This window comes from Trachypithecus francoisi, unplaced genomic scaffold, assembly GCF_009764315.1.
Source record: "Trachypithecus francoisi isolate TF-2019V2 unplaced genomic scaffold, Tfra_2.0 Lachesis_group12, whole genome shotgun sequence".
NCBI classification, from domain to species: domain Eukaryota; kingdom Metazoa; phylum Chordata; class Mammalia; order Primates; family Cercopithecidae; genus Trachypithecus; species Trachypithecus francoisi.
Window position 1 is genome coordinate 101,413,756 of NW_022681457.1, and position 18,626 is coordinate 101,432,381.

An 18,626-nucleotide genomic window follows, 5' to 3' on the forward strand; every position below is an offset into this window, starting at 1 on the left:
TGCTATTTCTTCTTCTATTTCTCCTTCTCCTTCTCCTTCTTCTTCTTCTTTTTTTTTTTTTTTTTTTTTTTGAGATGGAGCCTTGCTCTGTTGCCTAGGCTGGAGTGCAATGGCACGACCTGGGCTCACTGCAACCTCTGCCACCCAGGTTCAAGCGATTCTCCTCCTTCAGCCTCCCGAGTAGCTAAGACTACAGGCACCCGCCACCACATCCAGCTATTTTTTTGTATTTTTAGTAGAGACGGGGTTTCACCATGTTAGCCAGGATGGTCTTGATTTCCTGACCTCGTGATCCGCCCACCTTGGCCTCCCAAAGTGCTAGGATTACAGGCGTGAGCCACCACACCCAGCCTAATTTTTGTGTGTGTGTGTGTTTTTTTTTAAGAGATGGGGTCTCACTACATTGCCCAGGCTGGTCTCAAACTCCTGGGCTCAAGCCATCCTCCTGCCTCAGCCTTCCAAAGTTTTGGGATTACAGGTATGAGCCACTATGCCTGGCCTCATTATTTCTCTCTTTTCTTTTTTTTTTTTTTTGAGACGGAGTCTCACTCTGTTGCCCAAGCTGGAGTGCAGTGGCCAGATCTCAGCTCACTGCAAGCTCCGCCTCCTGGGTTCACGCCATTCTCTTGCCTCAGCCTCCCGAGTAGCTGGGACTACAGGCGCCTGCCACCTCGCCGGGCTAGTTTTTTGTATTTTTTTAGTAGAGACGGGGTTTCACCGTGTTATTAGCCATGATGGTCTCGATCTCCTGACCTCGTGATCCACCCGTCTCGGCCTCCCAAAGTGCTGGGATTACAGGTTTGAGCCACCGCGCCCGGCCATTATTTCTCTATTTACACAAATCTTCCTCATGGTCTGAGCCCTTTCAGGATCATCGCCTTTTCTCGAACTCTGTAACCCTGGCAGGGCCACCAGTCACCAGGTTCCTTGGAGGTACTAGGGAAGCTTTTGTGGATAAATGGCCATGAACTTGCAATACAGTTGATCTGCTGTCACTTCTTTTTTTTTTTTTTTTTTTTTTGAGACGGAGTCTCGCTCTGTCGCCCAGGCTGGAGTGCAGTGGCCGGATCTCAGCTCACTACAAGCTCCGCCTCCCGGGTTCACGCCATTCTCCTGCCTCAGCCTCCGAGTAGCTGGGACTACAGGCGCCCGCCACCCGCCCGGCTAGTTTTTTGTATTTTTAGTAGAGACGGGGTTTCACCGTGTTAGCCAGGATGGTCTCGATCTCCTGACCTCGTGATCCGCCCGTCTCGGCCTCCAAAGTGCTGGGATTACAGGCTTGAGCCACCGCGCCCGGCCCTGCTGTCACTTCTGACGTGATGGTTATTGTCAGGAAAATGCTCACCAGTGTGAAGGTCATTCACATTCCTTTGACCCAGACATACTTATCTCTTCTCATGTTGCCAGCTTTTTTTTGAGACAGAGTCTTGCTCTGTTGCCCAGGCTGGAGTGCAGTGGCACAATCTTGGCTCACTGCAACCTCCACCTCCTGGGTTCAAGTGATTCTCATACCTCAGCCTCTCAAGTAGCCAGGACTACAGGCGCATGCCACCAAGCCCAGCTAATTTTTGTATTTTTATTATTTTATTTATTTATTTATTTGTTTGTTTATTTATTTATTTATTTTAGTAGAGATGCGGTTTCACCAGGCTGGTCTTGAACTCCTGACCTCAAGTGATCTGCTCTCCTCCAGCCTCCCAAAGTGCTAGGATTACAGGCATGAGCCACTGCGCCCGGCTGCCAGCACCTTTTTTCCAAGTGTCCAAGGCAGTAGTTGTCCCTAAAACCAATTCATGAGTTTTTATTGAGCGCCTACTAGGAAGGCAAAACACAGGCGGAGGAAAATTTTAGAGGTAGAACTTCATGCCTTTTATTAAGAACTGCAAGGTACATGGAATTATCTTAAGCTTGTTACTCCTCACATCACCTCAGTTGGGAGGGGAAGATGAATCCTTTTTTAGATGAGAAAGCAGCTTGGAGAGGGACAGGGACATATCCAGAATCACAGAGTAAGAGGCAGAGCTGAGATCTGAAGACAGGTCTAGCCTGATGACACCATCTCCACTTCTGTGCCTGTGGTCCTCAAAGTGTACTCCCCAGACCAGCAGCATCAGGATTACCTGGGTAGTTGTTAGAAATGCAGATGACTGGCCTGGTGTGATGGCTCACGCCTGTAATCCCAGCAATTTGGGAGGCTGAGGCGGGCGGATCCCCTGAGGTCAAGAATTCAAGGCCAGCCTGGCCAACATGGTGAAACCCTGTCTCTACTAAAAATACCAAAAATTAGCTGGGCACAGTGGCGGGTGCATGTAATCCCAGCTACTCAGGAGGCTGAGGCAGGAGAATCGCTTGAACTCAGCAGGTGGACGATGCAGTGAGCCGGATCGCACCATTGCACTCCAGCCTTGGCGACAGAGCAAGGCTCTGTCTCAAAAAAAAAAAAAAAAAAAAAAAAAAAATACAGATGACTGGGTCCCATCCCACATCAACTGAATCTGAAATTCTGGATGTTGGCCCCAGGAGTCTGCATTTTAGTAAGTCCTCCAGGTGATTCAGATGCACACTCAAGTGTGAGAACTGCTGACCTATGCTGAGGTGGTCTCCGTGGTCCAGGTGCCCATGCTTAGATGGGAACGACTCCCAACTGGTACATACACGAACAACTCCGGTCAAGACAAATTCCATAGTAGCAACAGTGGAGGGAGAATCATTCTGGGGGTTCTGGAAAGGTTTCACGGAAGAGGTAACATTTGAATTTGACCATAATGAATTGAAGGACTTTCAAGAGCCTAAATGGAAGAAAAGGGCTTTCAGGTAGAATGGAAGCAAGGAAGCCAGAAAATACCTGTTCATAAAATGGGAATATAGGTCAATTCATGACATGCTTTGCCTGCTAGGCTGAGAGGTCTTGCCCTTATCCTGGAGGCAGTGGGGATCCCTGGTAGCTTTTTGAGCACAGGTGTACTCATAGCTCAAAGTCCCTATATGTCATTGCCCAACAACAGTGTTTTCTTTTTTTTTGAGACGGAGTCTCACTCTGTTGCCCAGACTGGAGTGCAGTGGCACAATCTTGGCTCACTGCAACCTCCGCCTCCTGGATTCAAGCAATTCTCTGTCTCAGCCTCCTGAGTAGCTGGAATTACAGGCGTCCGCCATCATGCCCGGCTAATTTTTTTGTATTTTTAATAAAGGTGGGTCTTCACCATCTTGGCCAGGCTGGTCTTGAACTCCTAACTTCATGATCCACCCATCTCAGCCTCCCAAAGTGCTGGGATTACAGGCATGAGCCACTGCACCCGGCCAACAGTGTTTTCTTACTTACCCATCATGGTAGGCAGAATAATGCTGTACTCCCAAAAGATATCCAACGTCCTAATCCCCCAAACCTGTGAATCTGTGATATTACATGGCAAGGGACAATTAAGATTACAGGCGATAAGACTGCGAATCAGCTGACCCTGAGATGGGGAGATTATATTGGATTATCTAGGTAGACCTAACATAATCACAGTCCGGACTGGTCACAGTGGCTCATGCCTATAATCGTAGCATTTTGGGAGGCCAAGGCAGGCAGATCATCTGAAGCTAGGAGTTTGAGACCAGCCTGACCAACATGGCGAAACCTGGTCTCTACTAAAAATACAAAAAAAAATTAGCCAAGCATGGTGGTGTGCGCCTGTAATCCCAGCGACTCAGGAGGCCGAGGCATGAGAATTGCTTCAGCCTGGGAGGTGGAGGTTGCAGTGAACCAAGATCACACCACTGCACTCCAGCCTGGGTGACAATTTGAGACTCTGCCTCAAATAATAATAATAATAATCATGATCATAGTCTTTTTGTTTTTTGAGACAGGGTCTCATTCTGTTGCCCAGGCTGGAGTGCAATGGTGCGGTCACAGTTCATTGCAGCCTCAACCTCCCTGGGCCCAGGTGATCCTCCCACCTCAACCTCTCAAGTAGTTGGGACTACAGGCGTGTGCCACCACACCCACCAAATTTTTTGTAGAGATAGAGTTTTGCCACGTTGCCCAGGCTGATCTTGAACTCCTGGGCTCAGGTGATTTGCCTGCCTCAGCATCCCAAAGTTCTGGGATTACAGGAGTGGGCTACCACACCCGGCCAATTGCAGTTTAAATTGGGTGGTCAGGATAAGCCTCCCTGAGATGGTGGCATTTGGGCTAAGACTTGGCAGAAAGAAGTGAGAACACTGGCCATGTGGATATCTGCAGGAAGAGCATGTCAGGCAGGAGGAGTAGCCAGTGCAAAGGTCCTGGGGCACAAGTGTGCCAAGTAAACACTAAGGAACACTAAGGAAGTCAATGTGACTGGAGCAGTGGAGGAGAGGGAGAGTGAGAAGGCATGAGGTCAGAGGAAGGCAAATTAGGTAAGGCCTTCAGGCCATGAAAGGGCTTGACTTTTGGCCTGAGTGAGAGGCATTAGAGGGTTTTGCAGAGTGCAATGACATAATCTGGTATCAGAGTCACTGGCTGCTCAGTTGATAATACACTATAAGCCAGGCAAAGTGGCTCACACCTGTAATCCCAGCACTCTGAGAGGCCGACATGGGCGGATCACTTGAGGTCAGGAGTTCAAGACCAGCCTGGCTAAGATGGTGAAGCCCCATTTCTACTAAAAATACAAAAATTAGCTGGGCATGGTGGTACGTGCCTGTAATTCCAGCTACTCGGGAGGATGAGGCATGAGAATTGCTTGAAGCTGGGAGGTTGCAGTGAGCCAAGATTGTGCCACTGCACTCCAACTTGGGCAACAGAGCGAGACCCTGTCTCAAAAAAAAAAAAAAAAGAAGAAGAAGAGGCTGTAGAGGAGCAAGGGTGGAAGCAGAGAGCACAGTGACGCCTCCTGCAGTGATCCAGGCAAGAGGTCACGGTGCTTGGACCAGGTCACTAGCAGTGGAATGATGAGGAGTGGGGTTCTGGATATATTTTAGGGCTAGAGCCAATGGATTTCATGATGTGGGGTGTGAGAGAAAGAGAGTCAAGAATCTAATAATACCATCAAGAATGTTCATCCTGAACACTAGAAAATGGAAGCTGTGGGCTGGGCGTGGTGGCTCATGCCTGTAATCCCGGCACTTTGGAGGCTGAGGTGGGCGGATCATGAGGTCAGAAATTCAAGACCAGCATGACCAACATGGTGAAATCCTGTCTCTACTAAAAAATACAAAAATTAGCTGGGCATGGTGGCACACCCCTGTAATCCCAGCTACTTGGGAGGCTGAGGCAGGAGAATCGCTTGAACCCGGAGGTGGAGGTTGCAGTGAGCCAAGATTGCACCACTGCACTCCAGCCTGGGCAACAGAGCGAGGCTCTGTCTCAAAAAAAAAAAAAAAAAAAAAAAAAAAGGAAGCTACCACCAGTTTAGATGAGGAAGAGGTGTGTGCATGTGCGTGCGTGCATGTGTGCATGTGTGTGTGCGTAGGTGCTTTGGGTAAGGAAGCCAGGAATTCAGCTTTGCATAGGTTAAGTTCAAGATGGCCTACCAGACTTCCAGGCAGACGTGTTAGGAAGCAGTTGGATATAGTAATCTGCAGGTCAAGGGAGAGGGTCCAGGCTGGAGTTACAAGCTGGGAATCATCAGGATCTAGATGATATTTAAAGCCATGGGACTGGGTGGAATCCCCAAGGGAGGGATCGTGGAGCATGGAGAGGAGTCCTCAGTGCTGAGAAATCAGAAAGAAGAGGAGAAACCAACCAAGGAGTTCAAGAAGGGGCCACTAGTGACAGAGGAAGAAAATCAAAGAAGTGTGGTGTCTTGGGGGCCAAGTGAAGAAATGGGGGAGACGTTAGGCAGCAGCTGGAGGGGCTGCAGTAAAACAAAACAAAAAAGGCTTTGAGCACTGACCACTGGCTTCAGCGAGCAGAGGGTCACTGGTGGCCTTGATGAGAGCAGTTCAGTGGCTGGTGGGAGCAAAATCCTGATCAGGCGGAGTTTAAGAGAATATCGCAAGGCCAGGCATGGTGGCACGCACCTGTAGTCGCAATGACTCTGGAGGTTGAGGCGGGAGGATCGGTCAAGGTTACAGAGCCATGATCATGCCACTGTGCTCCAGCCTGGGTGACAGAGCGAGACCCTATCTCTAACCAGTGGCATGATCAAAGCTGTCTATAGCCTCATACTCCTGGGCTCAAGCAATCCTCCCACCTCAGCCTCCTGAGTAGCAGAACATAGCAGGACTACAGACACGTGAGATCACACCTGACTAATTTTTAAATTTTTTGTAGAAGCGAAGTCTCACTGTGTTGCCCAGGTTGGTCTGAAACTCCTGGGCTCAAGTGATCTGTACGCCTCCACCTCCCAAAGGCATGAGCCATTGTGCCCGACCCCTTGATGGTTTGATTTTATCTGGAAAAAAATCTTGCTCCAGAGAGCAAGCATCCCAGGACCTCTCTGAGCTCATTTCTTACCCTCCCCACTGCTTCACCCCAGCAGCATCCTGGACCCTCCCCTTGGCACGTGGCAGTTTGCCAGTGAACCAAAATCAAGCACGAGAATCTAATAATACCATCAGAGGTGTTTAAATCAGAGCGACTCCATCTTGAATAGGGGCTAAGGCTGACACCCACTGGCCTGCATTCCCAGAAAGTTGGGCATTCTAAGTCACCGAATGAGATACAGGTCACAAAGAAGTTGCTGATAAAACAGGCTGTGGTAAAGAAGCCAGCCAAAATCCACCAAAACCAAGATTGCTCCAAAAGTGACCTCTGGTCATCCTCACTGTTGATTATATGCAAATTATAATACAGTAGCATGCTAAGAGACACTCCCACCAGTGCCATGACAGTTTACAAATGCCATGGCAACGTCAGGAAGTTACCCTATAGGGTCTAAAAAGGGAAGGAACCCCTGGTTCTGAGAACTGCCCACCCCTTTCCGGGAAAACTCATGAATAATCCACCCCTTGTTTAGCATATAATCAAGAAATGACCATAAAAATGGGCAACCGGTAGCCCCTGGGGGCCGCTTTGCCTACAGGTTGGCCATTCTGTATTCCTTTACTTTCCTAATAAACTTGTTTTCACTTTACTCTATGGACTCACCCCAAATTCTTTTTTGTGCGAGATCCAAGAACCCGCTCTTGGGGTTTGGACCCCTTTCCAGTAACAATACTAGCAGAGGACTGTTCGAGTAGTTGCTCCTGACTCTATATTTATTGATTGTATGCAGAAATGAGGAGAAGTTATCTTGAGAGGTTCTATTTTAAAAATTATGGCACTGAGAGTACAGTTTTTTTTTTTTTTGAGACGGAGTCTGGCTCTGTCTCCCAGGCTGGAGTGCAGTGGCCGGATCTCAGCTCACTGCAAGCTCCGCCTCCTGGGTTTACACCATTCTCCTGCCTCAGCCTCCAGAGTAGCTGGGACTACAGGCGCCCGCCACCTCGCCCGGCTAGTTGTTTTTTTTGTATTTTTAGTAGAGATGGGGTTTCACCGTGTTAGCCAGGATGGTCTCGATCTCCTGACCTCGTGATCCGCCGGTCCCGGCCTCCCAAAGTGCTGGGATTACAGGCTTGAGCCACCACGCCCGGCCGAGAGTACAGTATTAAATGCATTAGGTACATCAAACATTTGGAATCCTTATAGTTTTCTCTCCTTCTCTATTTTGATCCAATATAAACATAGTCTTGGGCATGACATAATATCAAACACCCATAGATTACTTAAAGATTACCCCAAACCTGGAAGTTCAGAAAAAATTTCACTGTAATTGAATTGTTCACATAATATTTAAGTAAAAACAAAAAGTTATTTTACTTAAAAAGAGAGAGCGAGAGAGAATGGTCAGGCTCAGTGGCTTAGACCTATATATAATTCCAGCACTTAGGGAGGCTGAGGAGGGAGGATCACTTGAGCCCAAGAGTTCGAGACCAGCCTGGGCAAAGTGAGACCCCTGTTCCCTGACCTCTATATAAAAATTAAAAGTTAGCCCAGTGTGGTGGCACGCATCTGTGGTCCCAGGTATTTGGGCGGCTGAGATGGGAGGATCCCTTGAGCCCAGGAGGTTTAGACTATAGTGAGCCATGATCATGCCACTGCACTCCAGCCCGGGTGACAAAGTGAGACCCTGTCTCAAAATAATAACAATAAAACAAAACAAAAAAGGCTTTGAAGTCATGCAGACCTGGGATGGAATCCTGGTGATATTACTTGTTCATTCTGAGTTTATACAAATTAATCTCTCTGAGCTTTCATATCACTGAGATGGGAAGCGTAACATCACCTACCTCATAGGGCTACTGTGAGCATTGAGTGGGTGTTGAGTGAGCTATTGCTTGTATAGCCCTTGGCCCTGTGACTAGTACATAGTAAATGCTCAATAAATAAATAAGTGTGCCAGAGCCCCAGATAAGGAAACAGATGATTACAGTCCACAGTGGTAATTGCTGTGGTGGGGGATACTGGGTCCTGTAGGAGTCCAGAGTAAGGACGTCAAGGAAGGGTTCTTGGAGGAATTGACACCTAAGTTGGCCAGCTGAAAGGAGGTGGGAGAGCATTACAGACAGATGGGAGAAATGCAGGGGCTCAATCATAGTGGGGACAGAGAGGCAAGAGATCAGCCTGTGAATGGGAGGAGCAACAAGACCGTACAGGGCTAGACATCCACGAAAGGAAGTTTGGCTTTTACTCAGAGAGCAATGGCGGAGCACTGAAGAGTTCTAAGCAGAGGAGCAACAGAACAGATATGCAAGATTAGGGGCAGGGAGACCAGCGAGGAAGTGAGAGGTAGCGGTGGTCTGGACTGGGGTTGGCCTGCAGATGGAGAAGGTGGTCTCAATGGTGAGACTAGTGACAAGACTTGTTTGAGGGGAGCTTGATAGAAGGGAGGAGAGGATGACTTCGAGGGGGTGCATGGTGGTGCACCCCCTCGGAGGGACAGAAAACAATCTGGTGCAAGGGGTGGGCATACGAGATGGTGAGTTCAGTTTTGGACCCGTAGAGTTTGAGATGTCTGTCTGTGAGACGGTAAAATGAAACTGTCTCATAGGCGGCTGGATACATAGATCTTGAACTAAAGAGTCCAGGCTGAAAATACAGCCTTGGAAGATGTGGTTGGCTCAGTAACGGCTCCCAAAGATATCCAGGTCCTAATCCATGGAACCTGTAAATGGCACTTATATAGCAAAAGAAACTTTGCAGATGTGATTAAATTAAGGATTTTGAGATGAGGAGATTATCCTGGATTATTTGGATAGGCCCTAGATATAATCACAAATGTCCTTATAAGAGGGAGGCTGAACACTTTGGGAGGTCCAGGTGGGCAGACCACTTGAGGTCAGGAGTTCGAGACCCGCCTGGCCAACATGGTGAAACTCTGTCTCTACTAAAAATACAAATAAAAAATAAAAAATAAAAAATAAAAAAATTAGCCAGGTGTGGTGGCATGTGCCTGTAATTCCAGCTACTCGGGAGGCTGAGGCACAGAAATCCATTGAACCTGGGAAGCAGAGGTTGCAGTGAGCTGAGATCATACCACAGCACTCCAGCCTGGGCGACAGAGCAAGATCATGTCTCTAAAAAAAAAGAGAGAGAGAGAGGTTGAATTAGCTGGGCGTGGTGTCATGCACCTGCAGTCCCAGCTACTTGGGAGGCTGAGGTGGGAGGATCGCAAAAGCCCAGGAGGTTGAAACTTCAGTGAGCTGTGATTACTCCACTGCTTGGAGTGACAGAACAAGACCCTGTCTCAAAAGAAAAAAAAAAAAGAGGGGACCGGGCGCCATGGGTTACGCCTGTAATCCCAAAACTTTGGGAGGCCGAGGCGGGAGGATCTCCTGAGGTCAGGAGTTCGAGACCAGCCTGACCAACACTGAGAAACCTCATCTCTACTAAACATACAAAATTAGCCGGGCGTAGTGGCACATGCCTGTAATCCCAGCTACTCTGGAGGCTGAGGCAGGAGAATCGCTTGAACCCGGGAGGCGAAGGTTGTGGTGAGTTGAGATCGCACCATTGCACTTTAGCCTGGGCAACAACAAGAGTGAAACTCCATCTCAAAAAAGAAAAAGAAGAGAGGTGGGGAGGCTGGGAGAAATTTGACCACAGGGAAGAAGGCAAGTAAGATGTTTGAAGATACTGCTGCCCTTGACGGTGGAAGGTGCTGTAAGCCAAAGAATGCAAAAAATACAGCTCTCAAAGCCGGAAAAGCAAGAAAACAGATGCTCCCTTATAGCATCCAGAGGGAGTAGAGCCCCGCTGATACCTTGGTTTTAGCCCAGTGAAAGTCATTTCAGACTTGTGACCTCCAGAAATGTAAAAGAATAAATGTGGCCAGGCGCGGTGGCTCATGTCTGTAATCCCAGCACTTTGGGAGGCCGAGGTGGGGGGATCACCCGAGGTCAGGAGTTTGAGACCAGCCTGGCCAACATGGCGAAACCCTGTCTCTACTAAAAAATACAAAAATTAGCTGGGTGTGGTGGCTCGTGCCTGTAATCCCAGTTACTCGGGAGGCTGAAGGAAGTTAGTGATATTTGTTATAGCAGCAACAGGAAACTAGTACAGAAGACATCAACATTACCGTTGGGCTTGGATGAGGAAATCCAGGAAGGCTGACAGGGTGAGACATGCAGAGAATTTAGCAGAGAGCTCCCAACGTCTCCAGCATTTAGGATTCCTGCGGAGGAAGTGCATCTCAGAAAGGGCTCTTGGAGCAGCCAGAGGAAGGAGGGCCACCAAGTAAAATAGTTCTCCTAGGATTCAGGGGCAAGGGTGTTTCAAGGAGAAGGGAGTGGTTAACATTGTCAGGTGCTCCTAGAAGTCCAGCAAGAAAAGTGCCTGAGTCCAGGAGTTTGAGGCTGCTGTGAGCTATGATCATTGCATTGTACTTCAGCCTGGGCGACAGATTGAGACCTCGTCTCTAAAAATAAATAACAAGAAAAGTGCCTGTTTGGTTTCAAGAGAAGTTGACCTTGAAAGGAACTGTTGGAATAGTTGTCTTCTCTATGAGATGGTACACATTTTTTCAACTTTTAATTCTTCTTTCTTTCTTTCTTCCTCTCTCTCTCTCTCTTTCGAGACAGGGTCTCACTTTGTCACCCAGGCTGGAGTGCAATGGCACAATCTCAGCTCACTGCCTCCTTGACCTCCCAGGTTAAAGTCATTTTTCCTGCCTCAGCCCACCAAGTAGCTGGGACTACAGGCAAGAGCCACTACGCACGCAGCAGGGCTAATTTTTGTATATTTTGTAGAGACAAGGTTTCACCATGTTGCTCAGGCTGACCTTGAACTCCTCCTGAACGATCCGCTCACCTTGGCTTCCCAAAGTGCTAAGATTATAGGCGTGAGCCACCGTGCCCGTCAACTTTTAATTCTATTACACAGTAGTATATGGTCATTGTATAAAAGTTAGGATATACAGATTCACCAAAAGAAAACAAATTACTCATAATGTCTTCAGCTAGTAACATTTTAGTGCATATCTTTCCCGGTTTTTTCTTTTTTTTTCTTTTCTTTTCTGTGCGAGAAAAGAAAAGATTCTCTAAATTGCCGCCCTGTGGGGTAAAATACCACGAGGCCATTTTAAGAGGGGGAAATTCAGGCTTAGAGAAGCAAGCAATTTATCCAAAGTAACCAAGATTGGAATCTAGGTTCCTCTGACTTCAAAACCAATGTTCCTTGCCGCGGTGCTTTCCTAGTTTTTTACTTGGATAACTTTCCCCCAGAGGACCTCAGGCTTCAAAACTAAACCTAAGTGGATTTCTTAGGAACCCCATCCGTCATCCGCCCCAAAGGATGGTGGGCCAGGTTAAGGGTCGAAAGGCAGGAGCAGGAAGAGTAAAGGCGAGGGTGCGATCGATGGTCTGGTAAGAGGGAACTGGTACACGCACGTGTTCGGTTCTTCGCAACATCACAAGCAAGCGGGCATCAAGCTTCCCATTGTACAGATACGGAAACTGAGGTTCCGAGAAGAGAAGTAATTTTCCCCAAGTCACACTCCCCGAGCCACACATCCCCGGGGCGGCGGTGGTTATCAGGAGGGAATCCCTGGATGCTTGCAGAGCTTTGGCTGAGAGCCGGACACACGCAGCAAGGGAGGGGTGGGGCGATTCGGGGCGGAGCGAGGCAAGGAGATTGGGCGGGGCTGGGGAGAGAAGAGGGAAGGGTGGGTTTGGATAGGGCAGAAGGGGCGAGGTCATGGGGAACTCGGAACGAATCAGCAGAGGAGGGAGGAAGAGGCAGGGGGCTCTAAGACTGGGCGCGGAGATGGGGCAGCCTGGGCGGTGCGAGGGAGGAGGATTTGGAAGACCCAGAGCGGATGAAAGGAGACAGTGCCGTGGAGGGGCAGGGATGGGGAAAGGCGGAGGAGTTTCCACTAGGCCAGGGGCGGGGCATCGAGCCAGGGGGTGGGGTCTGAGGCCGTGAGGGGCTGGGGGCGGGGCCGAGGGGGCAGGCGAGGGCCCGGGGGTGCGGCCTGAGGCGGCGCGGGGCGGGGACTGGGGCCGGGGCCCGGACTGCGGCCGTGGAGGCCGCCGAAGGGCTGGGGGCGGGGCCGTCCCAGCTGAGGATTGGAGAGCGGCTGGAGGGGCGGGGGCGGGGCCTGCGGAGGGGCGGGGCGTGCGGAGGCCGGGACGGCGCCCTCGGCAGGCAGTGAGGCCGGCTGAGCGCGGAGCAGCGCCGTGTCCCCCGCGCCCCTCTCCGGCAGCCCTACGCCCGCGCCCACCATGCCTGAGCAGTTCAGCGTCGCCGAGTTCCTGGCCGTCACCGCGGAAGACCTCAGCTCCCCGGCTGGGGCCGCCGCCTTCGCCGCCAAGATGCCCCGGTGCCGGGGGGCGGCGCTGGCGCGGGAGGAGGTAAGGGGGCCGAGGCGGGAGGGGTCGGGGGTCGGCGCCCGGCCTGGCCTTGACCTCCACAGGCGTGACCCGAACTGCGACGGCCCTTCACCGCGCCCCGAAACCTGCCCCCTCCCTAGGTCTGGGAGGACCGAGCGCATCTCCAACAGCTGCGTCCTTACCGTCGAGGCGGGGAGAGGCCCAAGGGACCGTTTTGGGGGGCCTCGAGGTCACTTCGATGACAAACTCCACAGTACGTCGGGGGACGTACCCCAAGTGCCCCGCGTGACCGCCTCATCACATATGTGTTTGCCTAGCGCCTTCCAGCCTCAGTTTGCGTTTTCATCTTCGGAGCCCCACAAGTGTGACCCTCCGAGTCACTCCTCTTCTGAGAAGCAGGCTTCCCGCCTCAGTCCTGAACTTTCTTCCCCCGGGCTGCAAGGAGGCCCTCTCCCCCTTGCGGCTGGTTCGGAGATTTGGCCCGCGTTTGTGGAATGAATGCGGATGGGAAGGCGCCAGGAGCCGGGGTTCACCTTGGCCCGGCTGTTGGCAAGTTTATCGTCTCCTCTCCCCTCCCCTCTCCTCTTTGTCTTTCCCAGCAAAGCGTCCCAGGCCTTTTCTTTCGGCCTTGCAGGCTGCCCCACCCCATTCCCATGCTCTTCGAAGTTCCTTCCATTCCTCTTCTCCGAACCTGCCGCAGCTTTCCCCAGCTCCTCTGCAAGGAATATTCTAGGACAGACACCCCGTGGCCTTGGTCCAACGGAGAATAATGTGTTTTTACAGCTCCCCATCCGAAGGATGCCCTGAATTTGGGTGGCATTTTGGACCTCAGCAACGGCTGTATCCTTCCACCCTTCACCCTAAGTGTACTAGGCACCCACTGTGGGGCAGATACAAAGCTCAGTAGTTCATAACACCCGCACCAGTGTCGGGAAATCTCTCCTTCTCTTCTCTCTTGGCAGGCTGACCCTCCATCTCGGAGTCTTATTGTATCACTTTGTAAGGGTGATAGAGGATTGTGGAAGGAGCATCGACTTTGGGGAAGGCAGATCTTTTTTCAGACGCTGGCTCTGCAGTTTGCCATTTGGGTGAACGTGGGCACGTGACCTGTTCTGTCATCTGTGGAATGGGGGTAATAATGTGTACCTCACATGAGACAATGCATATAAAGCATGCATCTTTTTTTTAGAGACAGAGTCTCGCTCTATCTCCCAGGCTGGAGTGCAGTGGTGCAATCTCGGCTGACTGCAATCTCTGCCTCCCGGGTTCAAGCAGTTCTCATTCCTTAGCCTCCCAAGCGGCTTGAATTACAGGCGTGCGCCACCACACCCAGCTAATATTTGTATTTTTAGTAGAGACAGGGTTTCATCATGTTGGTCAGGCTGTTCTTGAACTCCTGAGCTCAGGCAATCTATCTGCCTTGGCCTCTCAAAGTGCTAGGATTATAGGCGTGAGCCACTGCGCTGGCCCGTGCTTCTTGATAAATGGAATGATTATTATCAGTTTAATTGGCAGATCTCTTTAGACAGTGATTGGGTCTCTTTTGTCTTCATTTGTCTCACAGAGCCTAGCCTTGTCTCATTTGTCTCACGGAGCCTAGCCTACTACTTTGCACATAGTGGGAGTACATGTTTTGTTAAAATAAGCAGCCGGTCAGGTTTGGCTTCCTTCTTTGGGCAGAGCCAGTAGCTTGGAGTCCACTGCCTGTGGATGTGGGTTATGTTTTACTGTGGGGCTTACAGGGAAACACTGCTGTCCAGCCCATCCTTTGGAGAGCTTTCTGAGGTTTGTCTTCATAGCCTTACATTTCACGACCCAGAAGAGCTCAGTGCCATCTGCATTCTTAGGGATTTCATGGTTCATCCTTCTGCCCAGGTTGTTCATTAGAATCTTAGAGCAGGAGAAGGGGCTCCAATATGAACCTTATCCATGGACAGAAATGCCCATTTATGTAAGTGTAAAGTGTAAGCACTGTGTGTGTTGGGGAGGGTCCCTTAGAATGGGTCTAGAGGCCGCAGCAGGCTCTGTTCAGGGCTCAGCTTTGCCCCAGTTCAGGCAAGACAAAACCCATCCTCCTTTGCCTTCAGATTTTTGGTTTGGTGCACGCAGAGGTTCCAACAAAAAGGCTTGTGGCCCCCAAACACAGCTTTTCTCTTCAGCATTTCAGGGCCCCAAAAGTTAGAGTCTGACCTTTGGATTAGACTTCCCTGAGGTTTCCTGTTTGGTTTTGTATTTGCATTTATATTTTGCGATTACATTGTGTTTACATGTAGTTTGATGCTGCAATTTTTTCCCCCCGTTCTGGGCATGACTAACTCACCCCCAGGCTTGAAGCTCTACTTGACCGAATCAAAATGCAACTGATTCTTAAGTCAAGTCTTCCAGTTCTGGGTGGTTTCCTGGGAGTAACTAGGGACCCTGTCCTGGGACTTGCAGCCCTTTTGTACAGTCCTCCTGGGAAGGACCCTGGGCAGATCACAGAAAACTAGAATGTCAGGGTTGAGGGACCCTTTCAAGATAGAGACCAGCTAGAAAGTCTCTCAGATAAGATGGAGAAACTGAAGTCCAGAGAGGCCAAGAGACTTGTGCAAGCTCCTGCAGCTGGGTAGTGGGAAAGTTAGCATTTCTACCCACATGTTTTACCCCTGGTCCTGTTCTCTTGCCTTTTAAAGTCCATCTGTCTGTCTTCCCTATGTAACTTCTCTGAACCTCGTTATTTTATCCTTAAAATGGATCTCTTAATCACTCCCTGCCTACCTTACTGGGTTGTTAAAGATTTTTGTGTTAAATTATGAAACAGCATGCAAATATGAGGGAGTGTATTAAGATAGTCATTACGTCAACCGGCCTCTTCCTGTCTTGGGCCCCTTTATGCCCATGATGTCATTGATATTCACAACAACAGGTGAAACCCGGCCTAGGGCAGTGAAGGCAGCTGCCCTGTGTCACATAGTGGGTCTCTCTGACTCTGCTGTGCTCTGCCTGGGCTCTGGCCAGCTCTCTGTGCCATCTCGACGGACATAAAGGACGCTAAGGACGTAAAGATGCTGCTTTGATTTGCTGACTGACTAGGGAGAAGCAGCCTATTACAGGGAGATCAGTAAGAACCCCAGGAGTTTGTCCTGAGTCCCCAGAGAAAGGTACAGTGAATGCCATAAGAGGCAAGTGGAGCAGGAGAGGGAGAGAGCAGTAAGAACTCGTGCAATGTGGGAGAAGTTCCTGGAGGAGGTGATACTTCCAGGTGGAAGGATAGATGAACCCCATTTAGCGGAGAGGACAAGGGGGTGAATTCAGAGACTGGTGGGAAGAGCGCATATTGGGAACCAAGTAAGCCATTTTGACCAGAGCTAAGAATTCATACTATATTGTGTGCCTCAAACTGCTAGTGGACACACACCCACCCCCTGAGTAGGTGTCAAGATGAAGCAGTCTGCCACAAATAGGAGGTCTTCAAAGGCTTGTTTTGTATATATTTTTTGAAATTTTAAAATAAAATTTTAATTTGACAAGCAGCACAATTTATTATTATTTTATTTTTTGAGACAGGGTCTTACTCTGTCACCCAGGCTGGAGTGCAGTGGCACAATCATGGCTCATCACAGCCTCAGCCTCCTGGGCTCAGGTGATTTTCCCACCTCAGCCTCCTGAGTAGCTAGGATTACAGGCGCCTGGTTAATTTTTTTTTTTTTTTTTTTTTTTTTGAGACGGAGTTTCACTGTGTAGCCCAGGCTGGAGTGCAATGGCGCAGTCTTGGCTCACTGCAACCTCCGCCTCCCGGGTTCAAGTGATTCTCTTGCCTCAGTCTCCCGAGTAGCTGGGACTACAGGCACATGTCACCATGCCCGGTTAATTTTTTGTGTGTTTTTTTTTTTTTTTTTGGTAGAGACGGGGTTTCATTGTGTTAGCCAGGATGGTCTCAATCTCCTGACCTCATGATCTACCCGCCTCGGCCTCCCAAAGTGCTAGGATTACAGGCGTGAGCCACCACACCTGGCGTGCCTGGTTAATTTTTGTATTTTTTGTAGGGATGGGGTTTCAGCATGTTGCCTGGCTGGTCTTGAACTCCTGGGCTCAAGCGATCTGCCTACCTCGGCCTCTGAAAATGTTAGGATTACAGGCGTGAGCCACCATGCTCGGCCAGGGCATAATTTTTAATAAGAAATTTAAAACGTAACAGACAAGGCCTATGAACAACTATCTCAATCCCTATATTCTCCCCAGAGGTAATTGCTATGGAAATGTACATGCTTCCCAATGTATGTTCTCATGGAAAATGTATTATCAGTGGGGGAATGGGAGTGGCTGGGGGAATGTTTACCTAAATTGGTATCAGGTCTTATAATGCACAGTTTAAATTGTTTTGGAGTCACATTTTTCTTTTCCTTTGTGACTTTTGCTTTTTTGAATCTTGTTTTAGAAAGGATTTCCTTCTTAATTTTTAATATTCTTGTGAATTTTACAGTTTGCTTTGTAATATGTATTTTAGTGTTAAAATTGTGTAATCTTAGAGATTGTTTGCAAAAAACATAAACTCTGTCAAGCTTGTTTCTGTTGGAGGGAAATTTGTTTGTTTGTTTTTTGATCATCAGGCAGGAAGATTGAGGGAAATTGGCTTTAAAGAATTAGATGTGCCTCATGGGACTGAAGAGCGAGAGGTAAAAGTACAGCTCTCCAGGGCCTGGAACTGGAGGCTGGGAAGTTGTCAGGAACTAAGGCAGCTGCTTCATCATTCTTGTTCTTTCCTGCCTCTGCTTCTCTCTGCACATCTGATCAGTGCTTTTGCTCATTCATCATCACACAGGCCCCAAAGCACAGCCCCCAAGCTCACGTGACCTCACTGGGCCAGTGTCTAAAGGTAACCGGACACAAGATTGAGCCAGTCTTATGTCTCACTTCCAAGTTCCTGGCAAAGGTTGACAGCCCAGCCCAGCTTCTGGATAGGTTCCAGCAGCTGGGTCTCCACCCCTGGTTTCATCACCAGAGGTCGTGGAGGGAAAGTGACAGGCAGGGTAAACATGGCCATTGAGATCTACGGTGTGGGAGGGGGCCCTTCTCAGAGAAGAGGGGCGCAGCCTGGAAAGTCACCTCAGAAGTATCTATGGCGATTCCTCTTTATTCCACACAGTCCAGGTTCCAGGGAGAGGTGCCTTGCCCATCCTGTTCTGTACCTCCCTGGTTTAGATCGTTTATGCATACTCTCAGGTATAGAAGAACCCGCTTAGAAGACTCAGGTACAGGAGTTTTTTTATTTTTTATTTTTATTTTTATTTTTTCGAGATGGAGTCTCGCTCTGTTGCACAGGCTGGAGTGCGGTGGTGCGATCTCAGCTCACTGCAAACTCCGTCTCCCGGGTTCACACCATTCTTCTGCCTCAGCTTCCCGAGTAGCTGGGACTACAGGTGTCCACCACCACGCTCAGATAATTTTTTGTATTTTTAGTAGAGACAGGTTCACCGTGTTAGCCAGGATGGTCTTGTTCTCCTGACCTTGTGATCCGCTCACCTCGGCCGCCCAAAGTGCTGGGATTACAGGTGTGAGCCACTGTACCTGGCTGGAGTTTTTTTTTTTTTTAAGACAGAGTTTCACTCTTGTCATCCAGGCTGGAGTGCAATGGCGCAATCTGGGCTCACTGCAACCTCCACCTCCTGGGTTCAAGCTGGGATTCAAGGATTCTCCTGCCTCAGCCTCCCGAGTAGCTGGGATTACAGGCACCCACCACCATGCCCGGCTAATTTTTGTACTTTCAGTACAGAGGAGTTTTGCCATGTTGGCCAGGCTGGTCTCGAACTCCTGACCTCAGGTGATCTGCCTGCCTCTGCTTCCCAAAGTGCTGGGATTATAGGCGTGAG

The 18,626-nt window shown here is 49.5% G+C and overlaps 1 protein-coding gene and 1 long non-coding RNA gene across 2 annotated transcripts in view; one reads left to right on the forward strand and one right to left on the reverse strand.

The window, feature by feature from the left end:
• Positions 1-1,900: 1,900 nt before the first annotated feature.
• LOC117093142 lies at positions 1,901-13,087 on the reverse strand. Its single transcript, XR_004441041.1, has 3 exons — positions 12,960-13,087; positions 10,527-10,622; positions 1,901-2,120 (listed from the first exon to the last, which is right to left on the reverse strand). It is a non-coding gene; the product is annotated as an uncharacterized LOC117093142 (long non-coding RNA).
• The window catches only part of ASAP3 (ArfGAP with SH3 domain, ankyrin repeat and PH domain 3), a 54,371-nt gene continuing 48,256 nt past the window's right edge, over positions 12,512-18,626 (forward strand). Inside the window, exon 1 of the mRNA XM_033227876.1 lies at positions 12,512-12,798. Coding sequence (XP_033083767.1) covers positions 12,670-12,798 — 129 coding nt within the window. The 5' untranslated portion in view covers positions 12,512-12,669. The remainder of the gene's footprint in view (positions 12,799-18,626) is intronic.